Source organism: Ursus maritimus, unplaced genomic scaffold, assembly GCF_017311325.1.
Source record: "Ursus maritimus isolate PB19 unplaced genomic scaffold, ASM1731132v1 scaffold_17, whole genome shotgun sequence".
NCBI classification, from domain to species: Eukaryota; Metazoa; Chordata; class Mammalia; order Carnivora; family Ursidae; genus Ursus; species Ursus maritimus.
Window position 1 is genome coordinate 9,311,092 of NW_024424119.1, and position 22,366 is coordinate 9,333,457.

The following is a 22,366-nucleotide window of genomic DNA, read 5'->3' on the forward strand; positions in this document are numbered from 1 at the left end:
AATGGAATATTTGAAGTTATTAGTGGAAAAAGGATTAAGCCATTTTATTTCTTTTCACCCCTTCCAGTCTACCCAATTCAATAAACGGCTCCTATATATCTTTATTCCTTTAAAAAGTCCCTTCAGGATGGCCAAATTAGAGATGACATACTCTAAACAAACCCAGAACAGCCAGGATTTCCTCCATGTTGGAATATGTTGCCATTTCTTTGGTTGGGCACCAAATGCAGTTGGTGTACATTCAGAGGCCAAGTTGAATGGAAAGTACATCTTCTGTACAGGACATACTCTCACTTTTACCTCCTTGCGAGAGTGTTCGCAGTATCAGAGCCACGTGAGGGCGACCAGATGAAACGGAAGGCTTGGTTGTAGTTGGCATTTGCTTTGCGCATGTCACCTGTTTCGTGCCATCTGCAGACAGAGGACCTGGAGTGGCACCGAAACTGCCAGATTTGAACTCTTGCTCTCTCTTTCAATTCCTTTCCCTTTCCCCATCTCCTCTCCTTTATCCCTTTCAGTGTAAGTGTAATGGGATTCTTTTAAGTCAAATGCAATTCTACTCTCACATCTTTGAATAACAAGTATCAGTACTGATGACTAATTCTTCTGTTGCTAAAATATTATAATATAATCTATGTGGTGTCAGTTCTTCAAAGATGGCATTTTTGGATTGAATTAGGCATGTAGATGACTTTTTACACGGTCGCTGACGTCTCTTTCCCAGGTGGGTTTGGCTACCAGTATTGCTATTACAGAGCTTGATATATATTGGGATAGTGTGGAGATCCTGTCATAAATCTTTAAGAAGTTGAGGTTATACTAGGCAGCCACATCTCAAGATCTGTAGGGAAATTTCAAAGCTCTTGCTGCTAACTTATAAAGGAAAGAGAAAGAGAACGCCACTGCTTTTCAAAAGGTTGAAAAAAAGCAGCGGCCTAATATGGTCTTGAAATATATAAAATTCTGAACTGCAGTGGTGTGCTATATAATTCATCCTTACTTTGCAAATATTTATTTTTAAATTTCATTAGTACATTTAATAGATGATGACAGTGATCCTGTTTTCACACAGGGGATCTTAAATTGTGCATGCTTTGATTTTTGACGTTGAAAGTGTGCCATTACATAATACTCAAGTCCTTATTGAAGCTTATTTCAATATAAATAGAAAGCAGCCATTTACATAGATTGAAATACCTTACCTTACTTGAGAAATAGGTGAAGTATTGGTTTTCCATTTCCATAGGGATTTCCCAGTTAGCGGATTTTAGGGAAACTCTGGAGAGATGGTTACTAATGTCATTGTAGTGAAGGATAAAGAGCAAGGATTTAGTGTGCTGTGACTCGGATCACATTTTGTAAACCCGTTCAGTAGTTACATGACCTTGGGAACATTACTTAACTTCTCTGATTCTTGGTTTCATTGTGTATAAAATAGGAATGATAATGTGAACCGTCTCACTGGACTATGAAGAGTCAAATGAGTTAATGTAACAATGAGATGTTTGAATGATGACAGTCATATAGTTCAGTTGCCACTCAAGCTATCCACCCCCCCACCCGGATTTGGGGAAGATAAGTTATAATTGCAAACATTTATTGAACACTTACAGTATGACAGGCGTTGTTTGAGAACAGGCCTAGGGTCTTTATACAAAGGTGGAATGCTCCAGATGGTGCGTGTTAGTGAAGGTGTGGTGTTTAGAACTTCCCCCCTGTGATTATACTTCTAACATTAAGATAGCAATCAGTAGTATAATACTTAACACACAAAAATTCATCCAATGAATAAACTTTCAAGAAAAAACTTGGACTTTGTTTTATTTACATTTATGTCTAAAATAACCTAAGTTTATTTTTCTAAGTTACATTTGACCTTCAGATTCTCTTAAATAATTGATTTTTACTCAGCTGATATTTGATTTACTTTTATTAATATTATTTAATATGTAGCATATTCAAGATAAATAGTCATTTAAATTCTGTAGCACAATGAAAATATTACTGTGAGGGTATTTTAATAATGATATAGGGTTACCTAATCTATTATTCAATTATATCACAGAAAGAATTCTTAAAATTGAAAAATTCTTCCAACAATAATTTCTTTTTATTTAAATGTCAGCAACCCAACTATATGAAGGCCTTTATAAATTATTCATATTTTTTTTCAAATTCCTCTTAGACAGTAGTTTTAGGTAATTCTCAAGTGATTTGAAAGCAGCATTTAATTCTAAATTATATTTTTTCTACAACCTAATTCATAGCTTGACTCGCTTAAAATATTGCCAGGGAATTAAGCAACTTTCTGGACCTTCACCTGGCTAAGGTTATCATCTGTGTGAAGTTTTTGGGGTAGTCTGTAGCTGATAAGGTCCAACAGAAGAGCCTATGTGTATTCTCTCCCCTTCTATTTCTTAGGGATTAACTGAGGGTACTTAGAGGCCATGTAAGAGCTGATTCTTTTTTTTTTTTTTAAGGATTCTTATTTATTTATTTGAGAGAGAGCTCAAGAGAGAGCACGAGCAGGGTGAAGGGCAAAGGGAGAAGCAGACTCCCTGCAGAGCAGGAAGCCTGATGTGGGACTCGAACCCAGGATTCTGGGATCATGACCTGAGCCGAAGGCTTAACCAACTGAGCCACCAGGCGCTCAAGAGCTGATTCTATTAGAGCAGCATCATGGTGGTTGTCTCCTGCAGCCGGTTTCTGTTTTATAAGGCCTGTAGTGCAGCGAAATGCATGTTTGTTTTATGTTCTGAGAAAATATTCCTGCCACATTACTGCTTCCATGCCATGTATCCCAGTAAATCTAGCTACCACTTGTCCGTTCTGTACTTTCCTGAGTGTATTTTCCAGTTGAGAGAGCTCTCGTGATTCTCTTTATTATCCTCCTTTTTTTGTCCTCTGAAATGTGTTTCAATTATTTCTCTCCCACTTTTCCTTATTATTACCTAACCCTTTTAGTCTACCCAGGCTTTGTAGTATCTATGTGAGGTTTAGAACAGCATTCAGTATACTTTGAACACTTGTATGAGGTTCCTTTTCTTTCCGTTATATTTTACTATTGATCACTTTCAGTTAGTTTACTGCGAAGGATTAACTTTTTGCTTTTATATTGATGGGATGTAAGAGGACATTTACAAAGGAATATATGAGAATATGGTACCAACAGCCATAAACCATTATACAACAAAATCTTACAGCATACTTTGAAATTTTAAAGGTGAATTTTCATCGCTCATTTGCTCCATTTTTTGGATAATCATCTACCATATGGCTTATTTATAAAAGTAACTTATTTTATATTTGGTTTGTTAATTTCCTTTTTCTTTTTCAAGTGTGATAGAAATAGTTATTTAAAAATTATATATATTTACATATATATATATTTAAATGGTGATGTAGAAATAAAAGAGAGACTCAGAAGTTGCCACATATAGGTGGGATTTAAAGAAGACTGTAATGACACTAACTGGAGAAGTGTAAGTATTGCATTAATTATGCATATTAAATTTATGTAGCCTTCTTTGGTTTATAGGACACTTTCACATCTATCATCTTATTAGACATGTGAGTTGTAACTAGACTGTCATTTATTCAACCCCCAAAATGGGTGAGGTATTTCATCTTCGCTGCAGCTTATAAATATGTCACTTACCTTCTGTGTAGGATTTTTATTAGAAAATAATAAAAGATAGCATCCCTAAGGAAGATAACTTAAAAATTGCAGAACTTTTAATTCAAACTATCCATCTAAACTACAGAATACTAAGAACCAAAATTTATCCATATTAATTTTGCCACATAGCATCTTTTACTATCGTATATTTATTATAAATTGTCTAGTTGCTTATCTCAGAGATTTTCATGCTTTATTGTGAAATATGGTGTTCTTTAGTTTCAGCCCTAACTTGTATGCCCAGTTGTAAGCTTTAACTTGATACTTTCTGTGGCAGCCAGCCTAGTGTGGTCCACCCAGCAGCTACTCAGTTCTTGATTTATATACTTTTCTAGTTGTTCCATTATTAGAGTAGGGCTGAAGACCATGCTGTTTCCTTTTCCAACCTTAGTTTTAGTGCCCTGAGATGTTGTTCCCAATTTATCACAATCTAGGAATGTTTATTCAAAAATTATAGTTAGCAGTAAAGTTTAAAAATATATGTCACAGATGTTTTTTACCCCTGACGTAGGAAATGTAGCTTCACTCTTTGTAACACTTATGTTGTTGTCTTGCCTTTCATTTTGTATGACTAACTTTTGTACCAAATTGAATAAGCCATTAGCTTTTAGTCTGTAGGAATGTGGATCCATAGATATTTCCCATTAGACAAAAGAAAATCTATAAAAGTGGTATCTCCTGGGGCTCGGTCTTTCTCGCTGGCCTAATGGTCTAAAACACTGCTACACTGTACCCTTATGAGAAAGAGCCATGTGGGATGATTCCCTTAATATCCAGAAACATCAATTGGAGAGTTGTGTACATTCTCTCAGATAACTTTAACTTTTGTACTAGACCGCATTTATTAATCAAATAATCTGATTCATGGAATATGTGTTATAAATTTTATATTTTTGAAACTATTACTGAACAAAATGACAACTTTTGTATATCTTGTATTAGTCTAAAATTCGAGTTTGCTGAGATGGGAGATACTGTATTTAGGCGGCCATGTTGTTGTGACAAGTTTTTTTTTTTTAAAGAACTTCTCCTCCTTGAAACAGACCTCTACTGGTGATGGTTGTTCAACTCTGTGAACAAACTAAAGCCCACTAAAGTGTACACTTTAAAAAGGTGAATTATGTGGTAGGTGAGTTCTATCTCCATAAAGCGGTTATTAAAAAAATTTCCACCTCACAAAGTATTTTCATAGGTGCAAGCTAATAGAATTTTAATTTATATTCAAAGTGTTAGCTTTGAATATAAAATTAAACAAAAGTGTTAAAACAAAGTGTTAGCTTTAATAAACATTTAAAACTTTAGAAGTATGAAATCATGTGTGAATTAAAAAATAACTTGTGTTCTTATTGAATAATAATGCAGGTTTATTATGGGAACTTCAGAAAATACAAATAAGAAAAAAGGCATTTAAAAAAAATGGGTGGGTCTTTTAATATTCACATCTGCCATGTCTTCTATCCCTAAGCCTTCCCTATATTTAACTACTTCCTTGGTATCCATACTTTTCTTGCCAGCTTTCATTAGCAATAAATACCTTTTCATGACCACCTTAGGAAAAAAATCCAGATGAAAAAACATCTTCTTATAAGTAGTTTAGTGAAAGCATTGCTCCCCCTCTATCCCCTGTCCCCGGACTGCGAGAGGTGTAAATGGACGTGAGCAGTAACACCGTTATCCAAACGTATACAATAGATATATTGCAGAGTAGCTTTGGATATACAGTCAGTTTGGGATTTTGTTGTAAAAATTTACCTTAAAACATTTTGGTTTTAAGGTGAAAACTCAGAATCTTGGACAGAATGGTGGCATCGATTCTTACCTCGGTAGAATATTATTCTGTCTTTTTAAAAACTCTTGTTATCATATTTAGCGTTAGCTTTCTAACAGCTAAAATTGTTCACAACACAGTTTAAAGATAAATGCAGTATCAGGCTTTGCATTTTTTTTTTTTTTGTAAATATTAAGACCTGAGTACAAAATGAGGGCTGTACTGTGGATTAAGTGAAATATCTCAAGGCTGTGCTGTTCTGATAACTGACCCTGAAGTGACCTTTCTCAGACACAATTACAGAGCTGTATGTTTTTCCTTTAATTTCATCAGGGGTTTAATTAGTATACAAATAAAACTTCCCTTATCTTCCTTTCTACCTAATTGGCTTGTCTTCGCTTATATATGAAGTATGTGAAAGTGGGCTGTAATTAGGGTGACCGTGTTAACCTTTTTTCCTCAAATGTACTGTTGCCTAAAGGCCTCAAGGCCTAAAAACAGTGCTTTGGATTATTGCTTTGCAATCACTATGGCTGTCCCATAGGTTTTCTCATGAGCAGAAGGGCTTTGGGTGCTGCGGGTTCCCACTGCTTAACAGGATCTTCATTCTTCTCCCCACTAAATGTTTATTGATTATCTCGCTGTTCCAGGCTCAGCCTCCAACAACTTAATATCAGGTGACAGTCAGGAGAGTTCTCCAAGTAATTAGAGTTGAGCATTGGGGGAACAATTAGGAGCAGAGTTATTAAACTTGATTTATCCTATTCTCTCCTGAACAGTTTCTTGGATATCAGAACATCACACTTTCACAATCTACCCTGGTTGAGAAATTAGTGGCTAACCTGCTGCTTATCATTGTTGCCTTGCTGCCTGGAGGCACACCCTCTTGGTTTCAGTCATTCGGTTGGAAATATTAGAGTCCATAAAGTTTATCGTGGGTTTTAATTAGATAAACCTGGACAGGAGAAAAGAAAAGCTGAACTTAAAGTTTTATAGAAATATATAATGTAGACTATATATTATACATGGTAAAGGCGTAGACGTATATACATTATGCCCACACGTGTAAACATGTTTTTCCTTCTTCAAAGCTCAGTGTGGAGATTTTTAAAGATTTCTACATTTGTCATCAAAAACAAAAACAAAAAGGTGAATATTAGGGAAACGACATAACATTGAAGCACTTTTTATGCCTCTGTGTTTTATGCACATCTTTATGAACCTTAGGACCCACTGATGTATGTGGGTTCCATTGTAATGTACCTCAACTCCTTAGAATGGGGATTCTGTGTCTGTGGGTTATGTCACTATGATTACTATCTCTTCATTTTCAAATAAGGAAGTGTGACCTACGCCGCTTCGTTTATACCACTTTTTGTTCATTTTCTGCCATTTCAGTCTTATAACGGGCTAAATTCAGCTATTGTGAAATGGGGCAAGCTTTAGGAGACTTTGGTGGCTCCCTGCCATTGCCCCTGAGAGAAGAAAATGAAAGCCAGGGGAAAACAAGAAGATTTGGATATATAGTAAAAATTCGGATTCTGTGAGTTACTCGGTCTTTGAAAGGATGTCATAGGATTGCTGAAAAGTCAAGTGTGGTGTTGTGATAATGCCAGGGTCATGGGTTTCTCTCAGACTGGACTAGTGAGCGTCACTCCGGACAAGGCTAGAGGCAACACCCTGATTTCCCCTCACAAGCATCCACTGCTAGTCATGAGAGTTACTGAGCAAGAGAGTTGGAATGGATTGGCACAAGTCCATTATTTCTGTTGGAAGAAGAATTCGAACTTTATGCATAACTGGTAGTGGTTCATTAGTTTTATCTTCATATCTGAAAAATACCATGTTTTGTTAACTGAAAGATGTCAGAAATACCGGCTTTAAAAGGACTCAAATGGATTTTACTTTTTTAAATCGAGAAATCTCATGATACTTCAATGCCTTTAAGTATCTTAACATTGGCACAAAATACCTAGGTTTAGCGTGGCCTTTAACAATCTACTCTTTGTTGTCTTTTTAAAGTTGGTTTGAATCAGTGACTGTTCAATAATGGGATGTTCTTGATGATCTGTTAACACTGAAGATTAAAATAAAATGTATCTAATAAGTAATCACAGCTTGCTTATTTTTAATTTCTTAAATTTCTGTTTGTCTGGAAGCAGCTCGACTGTTTGAAAAGTGAAATACTGAATTTAAAAACTTTTAACGTTTTAAAATACCTGATTTGACTGCTGATCGCTTCCACTGTACTAGCATTTAGGGTGAATTAATGGTTTTAGTGCCATGCAGGCTGCTTGAGTTTTCTATACTACCTATTGTGAACGCATGAAGAGAATACCGTAGAAAGAATTTTCAACATGAAATTATAGCATTTTGGTTATTCTTTACTGGATATTTGAATCATAGTGGTGGACATTAATGTGTGGCTAAACTCTGAGAAAGAAAGAGAAGATATTCTGTGTATGTAACCAGTTGTTTAGCTCACTGTATAACAAATTTAGTTGAAAAACTACAGACATTTCATAGGCAAAGGAATGAGCAAATTTTTAGTGATAAGGGATCCTATGATCCCATGAAGTCTAGAAAATACTCCTTTAAATTGTGAGGTCTGATTCTGAGACCTTTAGCCCTAAAGTTCCAAAATAGACTTGTGCACTCGCGTCTGAAATTTTTGTGCTGAGGGAATATTTCAGATTAAAGCAAAGAGCAAAATATCAATCAACAGATTTTATACTTCTGTGAGTAGAAAAATAGTTATGAAATGTAAATAATTCGGAATGCAAATATTATTTGTAACTTTCTCTGTTAGATGAAAGGTGTTAATCACGTTTGTGTTGCTATCTTTGACACGGGAGTTACTTAATGGGAAGTAAGTGAGTTTTACTGTGGAGTCCAGTTTGTTCGCTGAGATGCCTATAGGAACCTGTTTTGGATCTGTTATAAATAAAGTAGTGGTACTTTTCAGTTAGGGATCCCCATTCTCTTGGTGTCCTTATCCACCGTCCCCTCACTCACATGCACACTTTGTCCTTATACCAGTTCTTGTTTTGAACAGACTCTAAATTTCATGTGCTTTCTCCCTTGGAAATCTTTACTTCTTCATCATTCAAAGAAAAGGCAACTTGAGGTTTTTATCATCAGATTTTTTTTTTTTGGTAAGAATAAAATGTATTTGCCTTCCAGTATTTAAAAAAATAAGATAGAGTTGTATTTTTGTAGCTAAACATTTTTCAAAATCTTACCAGAGCTATCATTTCTAATTAGTAAGTATGTAAAATTTTTGCAGAAAATTTGTTAAACCTTGATGTGTAATGACCCAAGTCTGCTTCTCAGTCAGTCTGTATCCTTCTTTGTTTAATAGCCTATGGCATAAATTGAAGTTAATTATCAGGGCTGACAAGTAACTCTGTTTTCTGTCTGCTTGCAGAGTCTCTCCGAGGCAAAGATGGAGCTGAGAAGAAAAGATCAATCTCTGCGTCAGCTCAATAGACATCTCACCCAGCTGGAGCAGGACAAGCGTCGGCTGGAGGAGAACATCCACGATGCAGAGAGTGCCCTCCGCATGGCAGCCAAGTGAGCCCTCGGACCTTGGGGAGATCACTTAAAACAGACAAAAGATCAATTCTTACTTTCATGCTCCGGGTTTTAGCCCTGGATAATACAGTGTTAGAAAACAAAAGTACAGCTGTCTCTCTTTGAAATTCTCTGATATATCCTCAAAAAAGAAAACTCTTAACTCAACATGCTAAATGTATATTTTATTGAGAAACCTCGGGAAAGTATTAAGTTTCTATATAACCTCGAATTACGTGTATTTTGGGCTCTGTTGTAGTGTTACATGTTTGAAACCATGGTTTCATTAATATGAAATGGAATACTCTTTATTTAAAAGTTTTTCATAGTTTCTTCTATCACATATTCCTCATTCCCTTCTGCCCCATTGCCCCCAGATTTTGCTCTGCATATGGTATACGAATATTGAAAGTAATATTTCCATAAAAAATGCTAGTATATAATCAACATGTGTATCATAACATCTTTCTAAGTGCAATAAAAACATATTGATCATGGAAAATTCATTTAATTTTATAGCTGTATATTCTAATATGTTCAATAGAAAAAATATATAGTTTTCAGAGCGGGCAGCTATGTAAATATGTTGAGAGTGTTTTTCCTTTTACCACGTAATCAAGTTGACATACACTGTGAAGTTCAAATTGAACAGTTCTCTCTTGGGTATTTTTATTTGTTCCTCACATCAAATTTCATGGAATACTTTAAGACAGTCCTTTGTACAACAGCATGGCTTAAAGAAAATCTATTTATGGATTAAAGAAACATCTAATTTTAATAAACTTGGTGTTCTCTGAATTTGGAATTCTGAATTCCTATAATTGCAAATATATATATATGCTAATATGTGTATTAGCATATGTATATGTATATATGTATACATATACATATATATATATATTACTTAAACATTTTGTTGTGACAATGTAGTCTGTAAGCTAAATCACAGAACAGAGGATATGGCATCTAGGATATCCACAACTTTGCCACTGGGCTTGGGAAATTGCTCACACATAATGCAAAAACGAATTTGCACAATGCCAAAATATTGGCAGGTTTGAGTACCCACCAGTAGGAAAACCATGAAGCTCCGTAATGTTGCATCACCATATTAGGCATATATGATTGTCAGTTTTTAAAAATATGAATTTGACTAAATCGGCTTTTTGTTGTCATTGTTCAGTCTTTTCCTCATGGCAAGTGGAAAGCTTAGCCTAGGTTATTTCTAGTGCATCTTGCAGCTCTGAAAATTCAGAGATGAATGGGAACAAGATTATAGTCTCCAGATTCATATTGTGTCTCCAAAACATGGCTGCTAATTCAGGAATCTGTCCTGTCTATGATCTGCGACCATGGACACATGTTCTTATAACATGAAGGAAAGTTAATTTGAAACATTATTTACAGTTTTCAATTTGTAATTTACCATTGAATTTTGGTCTTCGGTATTTTCATCCAAACTTTTAATTTAGTTTTACTTTTATCAAAGTGTAATTGGCATACAGTATTAGTTTCACGTATGCAACATAGCGATTCAACATTTGTATACATTAAGCAGTGACCACCTCGATAAACCTGGCTACCATCTGTCAACATACAAAATTGTTCTGATGTTAACTATTTTCCCTCTGCTGTACACCCAAAATTTTATTTCATTATTAAGGCCAAATTCAATCTACAAGGCTGATAGAAGAGACTAGTAACTTTGCCTGTTTCTAGTCAAGGTCATAGAGGGTTTTTGTGCAATTACAACACAAAGAGCCTATGTAGAAAGGAAAATATTATTTTGCATAGTATGGCCATTCAAAATATATCTCCACCACTATGATTTTTTAAATCTCTTTCCTTAGAAATCAAAAGAATGAAAGCTCAGCCTTTCTAGCACATTTTAAACCAATAATGTAATCATGGCTTCTTTTTCTTTCTTTTTCACTCTTTTAAAAATTTCAGTTATTTATTTATTTTTTCATTCCTCTTTTCTTTTTTTAAAACTTTGAAGATATCCTTAAGATTTTTATCGCTCTCTAATTTATGGCTGGCAATATAACTAAAGATAAGAGTTAAATGTGGAAATATACCAGTGAATGTGGTTAGGTTTTGTGCTTTTAGAAGGAGTACAATAATAACCAAACCTTATTTTTCAATAATAGCTGCTTATACAAAATGTGTAACAGTTGTTGTAAGGCTTGGGTTTTACTAATACCTAATTTTAATTTTTTTTCTAGAGACAAAGAGTGTGTTGCTAATCATATGAGAACAGTAGAAAATATGCTTCACAAGGTACTATAATTTTCCTTCAATATCATTCAGTTTGTGTTAAGATGTTGTTTTGCTAGTCATTAATTTTATTAACCTCAAGATACTTTAATTCATTCTGTAACTTTCTTTAAAAGTAAATTAACAAGAAGATCCTTCCAAATGACTAAAAGTTTATATTATACAGTGCTATATTTCATAACTTTCTTTAGAATTCACTTTATGTACTTGATAAAACTATAAAAATAGTGGTTTCTCCCAACTGGTATAATTGCACTTGAGTTATTTGTGGTCTTTGCTGACTGAACCAGAGGTCATTATGATTCTTAACATGTCTCATAATGATAAAATGTTTGACCACACTGTCTAACCTCTTACCACTCTCAAACCTACTATCCTATATATGTATATATAGAGGAGCCATAATGTATTGTATTTGGCAGTACTTTTCAAGTTGTAATTTACCTTCTTATAAGAATGCACTCTTAAACTAGAAATTGAATATATTTAATAATACGCTATTATTTTCAAATTTGGTTACTTCTGTATGATAGGCTTAACATTTAATTTGTAGTGATGAATAGCATTTAAGGATGTTATATTACTAACAACTTAATGTATTAACTGTATATTTTTTTAGCATTCCAAATTCAAAGATATGTTCATTTCATTATTTAAAAGTAGAGAAATGTGATTTATGTGTGTCTATTATTGTCTAATAGATGATTTGTTGGAAATATAATTGCCTAGTACTTTTATGATATATGGAATTCATGAATGAATCATATTTATAATAATTTTGGGCATCAAATTTATTATATAATTTTGGAAATCACTTAAAAATATCCAAAACAAACCCTTTTAAGGGGATATTGAATAAACATTAGCAAACTAATATTTGATACAGTTTAACATTTTAGAAACACTAGGCCTCTGTATTCTTTTGCTTTTTTTTTTAAAGATTTTATTTATTTATTTGACAGAGAGAGAGCAAGAGAGCACAAGCAGGGGGAGCAGCAGAGGGAGAGGGAGGGGGAGAAGCAGGCTCCCCGCTGAGCAGGGAGTCTGATGCAGGACTTGATCCTAGGACCCTGGGATCATGACCTGAGTGGAAGGCAGACGCTTAACCGATTGAACCACCCAGGCGCCCCACTGTGTCCTTTTAGATATTGAAAGTAACTAGCATTATTTCATATCACCAAAAACGCTTTCAAAAAAATCTAATATTCTGAATGCTATGTTTTTAAAGTAGAATTGTTTGAAACTGTGATTTCTTCCCCTCCCCACTTAAAAAAGTTTGGTCAGTTAGTATAGTTTAAACATAGTCACATCAAATCCGTATATGCTAGAAACTTGAAATTTGATTTGTAGGAAAAGAGACTTCTTTGGTTAGATTTTTTTTTTTTTTGTACTTGGTGAGCCCTTTGATAGGAGAAATCAATCATGTTGTACGTGTGGCATACCTTTATATACAGTTAATGTTGCCTTGAAATCCAATTGTTTGTTCATCTTCCCAGCTACAGGAAAAAAATGTTGGGTGGCAGCTACCTTGAGGAAGGGACTTTGACATCAGTGAAAAACCATCATCAGTGTGGAATACAGATGTTGTGCCTTATTCTTTCATTATGAGAATGGCAAAATATGTATTTTAAATATAATCAAGACTGACTGCAATAGGACAATTATAATCATATAGTTCTTCAGTTGCAGTTCATCTTTCGATTTTTGTGTCATACGTAGAGAAAGATGTCTTTAGAATTGGCCTAGAGCCACTGTAGATTTACTTTTGGTTTATGGCTTTTTTCCCCTTCAGATTTAGTAGTTAATTATTTTGATTAATGTTTCTGGAAACTTCTATTTATATAGTGGTTTCAAAATTACCAATTACTTTTCAAGCTAGATGTGGAAAATTTAGGAAAGGCTAATTGATTGTTGGGCTAATTCTCTTTTCTGTGAAGTTTGGGTGAGAATGAATGGGTGCTATGAAATGACCCAGAGAGTCACTCTGAGCTCTCAGGGAGGTGCTGCCTGCTGGGCCTCATGCCAACTTTTGCAAGTTTATTTTTCTGGCCACCTCAGACTGTCCGGAGGCATTTCGCTATTTTGGAGAAACTGGGCTTAGTACAGAAGGAGGATCTGGGCTCTTTCATGGTAAAAATAGTTGTGGTTACATCTTCAGTCTGGTTTATTGTACGTAGCCAAATAGTATAGCTATTTATATATCTTAAGCACATGTGTTTTCAAGGTTTGCACCATTTATTCTGGAATAAAATTAACTTCTACCTGCTGAATTGAATTTTAATACTAACTTCTGACACAATGATCAAATAGAAAGAACTTGTTCTCATGAAGACATTATTTCTTTTTTTCTTTTTAATGACTTATTTATTTATTTTAGAGAGAGCAAGAGAGAGAGTGTGGTGGGGAGAGGCAGAAGAAGAGGGAGAGAGAGTCATAAGCAGACTCCACCTTGAATGTGAAGACCAATGCAGGGCTTGATCTCACCTGAGGTCATGACCTGAGCTGAAACCCAGAGTCAGAAGCTTAACTGACTGTGCCACCCAGGTGCCCCTGGACATTATTTCTTTTCTTGCATCTTAAAGAATCTAAACATTTGAATAACTTAAATGTTTGTTTTTTGGAAAAGCAATTACATTTTATTGATATTAGTTAATTTTTAAAAATTTGAGTATAGTTGACATACAATGCTACATTAGTGTCAGGTGTACAACACAGTGATTTGACAAGTCTATATGTAATGCTATGCTCACCACAAGTGTAGCTACCATCTGTCACTCTATAATGCTATTACAATTTTATTGACTATATTCCCTATGCTGTGCCTTTTATTCTTGTGACTTATTCATTCCATAACTGGAAGCCTGTGTTTCTCACTCCCCTTCATTGCTTGCCACTTTAATTCAACGTAGTACTAGAAGTCTTAGCCACAGCGATCAGGCATGAAAAATAGAGGCATCCATATTGGTTGAAGTTAAAAGAAGAAGTTAAACTATCACTATTTGCAAATGACATGATACTATACATAGAGAATCATTAAAACCACCAAAAAACTACTAGAATAAATGAATTCAATAAAGTTGTAGGATACAAAATTAATACCCAATCAGTTGCATTTCTATAAACCAATAATGAAATAGCAAAAAGAGAATTTAAGAAAAGAACACCATTTACACTTGCACCAAAAAGAGTAAAATACCTAGGAGTAGACTTAATCAAAGAGGTAAAAGACCTGTACTCTGAAAACTATGAAACACTGTTGAAAGAAACTGAAGGTGACACAAACAAATGGAAAGGTATTTCATTCTCATTGATTGAAAGAATTGATACTGTTAAAATGTCCATATTACCTAAAGCAATCTGTAAGTCCAATGCTGTCCCTATCAAAATACCAACAACATTTTTCACAAAATTAGAACAAATAATACTGAAATTTGTATGGAACCACTAAAGACCCCAAATAGTGGAAGCAATCTTGAGAAAGAAAAATAAAGCTGGAGGTATCACAATTCCAGATTTCAAGATATATTTGTTAATCTTTAAACTTGATACATTACCTTCAACTTTTCAAATCCTGAAATTGTATTCTATAGAGCAGTTGACTGGATATTATTTTTTAATTCCCATTTGGGACCGATACTATTATTTAATAAAGAAGGCCAGTCATTTTCATCTAAAAGCATATACCTCATTTCAGAGAAACAGATGTTTTATTTTAATTATATGTAAATATATGTATGTATATATTATGACTTTTTAATGTAGGTCAGAAGTTAACTTTTTTATTAAGAATTTTTTTGGGTTAATTTCAGGTTATTGAAGTTAAGAAAAATAACAAGAGAAAACAAAATCATAATTTTCCATGAGGTGCACTTTTTTTATACACATGCCTCTTTATTCAGTTGAATTCTCAACTGTTTTGAAAAAACCAGAACTATTGAACTTTAAAAAAAAAATCACCATTTTAACCATTTTAAAGTGTACAATTCAGTGGCTTTCAGTGCATTTACAGTGCTATGCCACCATCATAACTATGTTTTCAGAATATTTTTATCACGTCAAAGAGAAACCCAGGAGCCATTAAGCAGTCACTCCTATACCCTCCTATTCCATTCTGTGGGTTTTCTTTTTACTTTCTCAATAACGTCCTTTGATGGACAAAAGTTTTTTTAACTTTGATGAAGTCCATTTTTTTTTCTTTTGTTGATCATGGTTTTGGTTTTATATCTAAGAATACATTGCCAAATCCCAGGTCATGAAGACATCCCCAATGTTTTCTCCAAAGAGTTTTATAGTGCTAACTCTTATATTAAGGTTTTGGTCCACATTGAGCTAATTTTTGTATATGGTATAATTCAAAGACTGAATTTCATTCTTTTACATGGCTACCCAGTTATCCCAGCACCATTTTTAAGTATTTTCCAGAGATTTTATTTTTTTATTTGAGAGAGGGAGAGAGAGAGAGAGAGCACGCACGCACAAGCAGGGAGTGGGAGGTGGGAAGGGGCAGAGGGAGAAGCACACTCCCTGCTGAGGAGGGAGCCCAACTCAGGGCTCAATCCCAGGACGCTGAGATCATGACCTGAGCCTAAGTCAGATGCTCAACCTACTGAGCCATCCAGGTGCCCCATCCTGGCACCATTTACTAAAAAGACTCTTCTTTCGCCCATTCGGTACCTGTGTTGAAAATCTGTTGACTATATGTGTTTGGTTTTGTTTACGGACTCTCAGTTCTGTTTCATTGATCTATATGTTGTCTGTCCTCATATCAGTACCACACTGTTTTGATTACTGCAGCTTTATAGTCAGTTTTGAAATTAAGAATTTTAAGTCTTCCAACTTAAGGTTTTTCTTTTTCAAGATTTTTTTTTGACTTTTCAAGGTTCCTTATAATTACATATGAATTTTAGGATCAGTTACATATGGTTTAAGAATATGAAGAAGAAGGCAATTTCCATCTTAATATTAAGAATTAAGAAGATAGTATTTCCATTTTAATATTAAGTCTTGTAATCCATGGCATAGGATGTCTTTCCATTTATTTAGATCTTCTCTAATATTTTTCAACAACTTTTGTGGTTTCCAGTGTACAAGTTTTACACTTTCTTGCTTAAATTTATTCCTGAGTATTTTATTCTTTGTGATGCTATTATAAATGAAATTATTTTCTAAATTTCGTTTCTTGGTTCTTAATTTCTAACATTTAGAAATATGACTGATTTTTATATGTTGCTTTTATATCCTGCAACTTTGCTGAATATTTTAGCTCCAATAATTTCTTTTGAGGATTCTTTAGGATTTCCTATATATAAGATCATGTCATTTACAAATAAAGATAGTTTCACTTCTTTCTTTCTGGTTTGGATGCCTTGGTTTTTGTGGCTATTGTTGTTGTTTTCTTCTTTTTTGTTTTATTTTTAATTTTTTGGTCTAATTGCCTGGCTAGTACTTCCAGTCCTAGCAATGAGATGACAACAGATATCTTTGCATTCTTCCTAATCTTAGGGGGAAATCTTTTGGTCTTGCACCATTAAGTATGTTAGGAGCATGTCCTTTATCAGATTGAGTAAGTCTTTCCTGTTCCTAGTTTTTTGAATTTTTCTTATCATGAAAGGTTATTGGGTTTTGTCAAATGCTCTTTCCATATCATATGGAATGATCTTTTTTTTTTCAATTTTCATTCTAGTAATGTTGTGTACTACATAGATTCATTTATGTATGTTGAGCCATCCTTGCATTCCTGTTATACATACCACTAGGTTATCATGTATAATTGCTTGAATATGTTGCTAGATTCAGTTTGCTAGTTTTGTTTGTTTGTTTGTTTGTTTTTTGTTTTTGTTTTTTGAGGATTTGGTGTCTGTGTTCATAAGGGATATTGGTCTAGAGTTTTCTTGTGATATCTTTGGCTTTGGTATCAGAGTAATACTGGCTTCATAGAATGAGTTAGCAAGTGTCCCTGGCACTTCAGTTTTTTGGGGGAGAGTTTGAGAAGGACTGGTGTTAATTCTTTAAACATTTGGTAAAATTTACCAGTGAAGCTATCTGGTTCTGGGGTTTTTTTTGTTGGAAGTTTTTTTTACTTATTTATTAATTATTTTTCCTTGTAATAGATATTATTCAGATTTTCTGCTTCCTTTTAAGTCCATTTTGGTGATTTATATGTTTCCAGGAATTTGCTTAGTTCATCTAGGTTACCTAATTTGTTGACATAAATTGTTTATTTTCTTAGTATATATATATTTTTTATTTCTGTAAGGTCATTAGTAGAGCCCTCACATTTATTTCTGATTATAGTAATTAATTAATCTTTTTTTTTTTTCTTGGCAAGTCCAGTTATGGTTTGTCAATGTTGTTGATCTTTCCAGGGAACCAAATTTGGATTTCTTAATGTGCTCTGTTATTTTCCTATTCTCTATTATCTCTCCTCCAATCTTTATTATTTTCTTTCTTTTGTTTCTTCGGGCTTAGTTTGCTCTTCTTTTTCTGTGTTCGTCAGGTAGAAGGTTAGATTATTGATTTGAGATCTTTCGTCTTTTTTAATGTAGGCATTTGCAGCTAAAAATTTCTGTGTGAGCACTGCTTTCACAGAAGACTGTTTTCGTATGTTATGTTTTTGTTTTCATCCGTCTCAAAGTATTTTCTAATATCCCTGTGATTTCATCTTTGGCCTACTCATTGTTTAAGAGTGTGTTGTTTTATTTCCAAAATATTTGGGCATTTTCCAGATATCTTTTGCAATGGCATTCTAATGTAATTCTGTAGGGTTTGAATAGCTACTTTGTTTGATTTCAATTCTTTTAAACTTAAATTTTGCAATATGGTCCAGAATATGTTCTGTCTTGGTGAATGTTACATGTACATTTAAAAAGAATGTGTATTCTGCAGTCGCTGTGTAGAATAGTCTATAGATATCTATTATGTTGGTTTACACTGTTGTTCAAGTCTTCTAGTTCCTTGGATATCTTTTGTGTAGTTCTATACATTAATGAAGTGAGATTTTGAAGTCTTCAACTATTATCATTGAACTATTTCTCTGTTCAATTTTCTCAGAGTTGTCTTTTAAATTATATAGAAAAAAAAGAGGAGTTACAAATAAAAAAATACACTATTGCTGACTTTTATATATACTTGTGCAGTTTCCTTTACTGGTGATCTTTATTTCTCATGTGAATTTAAGTTACTGTCTGTAGTCCTTTCATTTCAGGCTGAAGGACTCCCCTAGGGCATTTTTCCTAGGGCAAGTCTAGTGGTAATGACCACCCTCAGCTTTTGTTTATCTTGGAATGGCCTAATTTTTTCTTCCTTTTTTTTTAAAAAAAGATTTTATTTATTTATTTTTGAGATAGAGAGGAGAGAGAGTGAGTGGGGGGAGGAGCAGAGGGAGAGGGACAAGCAGACTCCATGCTGAGCATGGAGCCTGATGTGGGGCTCGATCCCACAACCCTGAGATCATGACTTAAGCCAAAATCAAGAGTTGGACACTTAACTGAGTGAGCCACCCAGGCGCCCCTTTCCTTCATTTTTGAAGAATATTTTTGTTGGATATAAAATTCTTGGTTGACAGTTTTTTTTCCCCCTTTAAGCGGTTTGAATATGTCAACTCCAAAATTTCTATTTGGTTCCTTTTTATGCTCTCTTATCTCTTTATTTATATTTTCTATTTTGGAAGATATTGTTTTCATGGTTTCCTTTAGTTATTTGTATGCAGTTTCCTTTAGCGCTTTAAGCATATTTAAAATAATTGATTTAAGGTCATTGTGTGGTAAATCCAATGTTCAGGCTTCTTGAGTTCCTATTAGTTTCTGTTTTTCTTATGTATGGGCCATACTTTCTTATCTTTTTGCATACTTCATAACTTTTTGTTGAAAAGTGGGTAATTTGAATAGTACAATGTGGCAACTCTGGAAATCAGATTCTCCGCCATCCCTGGTGTTGTTTGTTGCTGCTAATTCTAGTGGTTATTGTTTGTTTGGTGACTCTTCTGAACTAATTTTTTCAGTTTGTGTTCTTCTTTAGAAAATATTTATTATTGAAGCATAGTTGACACACAATGTTATATTAGTCTCAAGTATATAACATAGTGATTTGACAATTCCGTACATTACTCAGTGCTCACCATGATAAGTGGTCACCATCTGTCACCATAAAACAGTATTACAATATTATTGACCATATTCCCCATGCTGTACTTTTCATTTCCATGTAAAGTCTGTATTTGTCAGGTATGGCCACTGAAGTCTCTGTTCTGTTAACTTCATCATCTGCTAGTGTTTCAACAGAGATTTGCTTAAATGCTGAGATTCAGGTGTTTTTTTTCTTGTTTAAATTTTTGCTTGGTTGCTGTAAACTTTCAGTTAGTTTCTAGAGTTCTGAAGAAGTTGATTCTGACAAGTTCTGTCAGGGTATTCATTTTTTTTTAAGATTTTATTTATTTATGTGAGAGAGAGCGAGTGAGAGAGCACAAATGGGGAGAGCAGCAGGCAGAGGGAGAGGAAGAAGCAGGACCCCCGCTGAGCAGAGAGCCTGCCACAGGGCTCAATCCTGGGACCCAGAGATCATGACCTGAGCTGAGGGCAGATGCTTAACTGACTTAGCCACCCAGGTGCCTCACTGTATTCATTGTTTTTGTGGAGGGACTGGTTTTTGAAGTTCCTTATTCCACCATTTTTGCTAACATCATTCCCTAAAGTCATACACTTTTATTTTCCTAATGAATTTACCAGTAGGTTTCTAATATTACTAGTAATATGGACTCTCAGGAATTGATTTTTTTTCTTTAAATTAAGAGGTTCTACAAACATGCTTTAGTATTTCTATTGTGAGAAAAAGAGGAAAAGTACAATAATTATATTAGAATATAATTCTATATTAGAATATAGAGTTATATTAGAATAACTTTCAGGATAGGGTAGTGACTGGATGTATAGGATAATATCTGAATTATTTAGGGTTAGGTATGAGAAAATTAAGTATTTTTTGGGTGCTAACCAAGTACTTAACAGAGAGACGTCTTGGTTTATTGTAGCTATGGGTGAAAGTAAGTAAATTTAGGTAAAATTGGAATGTAGAGAAGAACGAAATTTTTTTGTAGTCATTTTTTGTTATTGTTGAGTTAGCAGAATGGCTGGATTCTTGAGGCTTTTAGGGATTGCTTGAGTCCTACAAGTTTGGAAGGGTTAACTATCGCATTTCCTGTGTATGATTGTAGTGTACTATGAACTTTAAAGGTACATCTGAACATTGAGTGAGAAGTCTTAGCTGCCTTTTCAGGAAAATGTCTAAAGGATAAAACAAGAACTCACAATCCAGAAGCCTCAAAAGACTCTAGAGGACCTTGCATCTCTAAACCCTATAAATTTATCAGGCTGAATGATACTGGACAATAAGTCACAGTAGTTTTTGCTGATACCCTTTGAGATTCGTTTCTACAGTAAAATTACTTAAAACTTATCCAATATTTAATATAAATAGTTGAGTTCCGCAAATGCTTTTAAAGTGTATATTATATGCCAGAATTTGTACCAGTCTTTGGAGAAACAAACAACCAACCAAAAAATATATATAGAGAGAGAGCAAGTCCCAACATATATATATATATCAAAATCCCTCTCTCTCTCTCTATATATATATATAGAGAGAGCATAGTTCATATATATATATATATAGCATAGTCCTTTCCCTCAAGGCAGAGGCACAGTTAATTTCAGTATACCATGGTAAATATGCATCCATAAGATACAGTTCCACATCCATGGAGATGCAGTTATTCATCTATGAGGCATACTTAGAAAACTCACAGGTTGGCTGGAGGTTTCTTAGAAGAGAATTAATGCCTGGATGGGGCTTTGAAGTATGAAGAAAGATGGGAAAGGCGTTCCAGCAGAGAGGATAGCGTGTGCGAGGAAGGGCACGGAGGCTTGAATAGCCAGACATCCTCACTTCAGCAGGAAGTGCAAGGAGAGTGCAAGAGAGGAGGCTGAATGAGGCACTCGGAAGCCAAGTCATCGAAGTTGTTTTTCTTTTTTGGCCATATGAAGGCCCTTGGATCTTTATCATGGAGGCAGTGGGAGCAAGCTGAGTTTAAGCTAGGGACTGATATGGTCAGATTTCCGTACAGAATTTGGGCTTCAGAGGGCATATCTGCAGACCGGATATCGTGAGTAATGAAGGCGGTTTTAAGAGCCAGGGGTCTGTAGACTTGATGAAAGCAGGAGAAAGTTTGGACCAGGGTAGTGATGATAGGTGGTGTTAGAGGAAAGGATGTGAAACTTATTTAGTAAAATGGCAAACAAGGATGAGAAGGGCAGGGGAGGATGACAACTCCCAGGATGGGGCAGTGTGATTGACTGATTGACTGATGTTGGGAATACAAGAAGAGGAGCAGGCTTTTTTTTTTTTTTTTTTTGGTAGGGAGAAGAAGGGAGACAATGATGAGTTTTGTTTTGGAAATACCCACGTTTGAGGTAATGTGGAGTGATCAGCGGGATATGTGAGTCTGGACCTTAGGGAAAAAGTCAGGCTAAAGATAAAGGTTTGAGATTGATTAACGTAATACTCCCTGGCAAAGGAAGAAGGCAGTGCAGCAATTGACAGGAGAAACAAGACATTATAGATAAATGGGAGGCTAGCAAATGCATTTTGAGAGATTAATTATGCCACTAGAGTTTGGAGTCCTTGAGGGATGGAATTCTGTCTCCTTAATTTTTATATCCTCAGCATCTATCACAGTGCCTGGTACCCAGTAGGCACTTAATGAATGTTTGTTGAATGAGTCAAATTCTACCATCACCCAGTCCCTAAACAAAGCTGAAGGCATCTCTAGATTTCAATGGAAGTCTTGCTGATATTTCTTTGTTTATTTGATTGCTAAAAATAGCATGTGTATTTATTTTGCCTAATCAAGAGCTAGAGGAGAAAGCCTAAATTTGATTATAAGAATGTCTCTAGGAAAGAGAGGTATGCTAGCGAGGAATTTACAGGGTGTAATAGTCCTGTTGCAACCTGTTTTTAGCTGGTTCAACTCCTGTGAAGTAGAAAGATGAGAACTTTCGTTGGAGTGGATTGTGGAA

General features: G+C 34.6%; 1 protein-coding gene across 1 annotated transcript in view; it reads left to right on the forward strand.

The window, feature by feature from the left end:
• The window catches only part of CCDC171 (coiled-coil domain containing 171), a 293,895-nt gene that overhangs the window by 191,951 nt on the left and 79,578 nt on the right, over nt 1–22,366 (forward strand). The window contains 2 exon segments of the mRNA XM_040631456.1: nt 8,875–9,020; nt 11,246–11,300. Of these exon segments, the coding sequence (XP_040487390.1) occupies nt 8,875–9,020; nt 11,246–11,300 (201 nt within the window).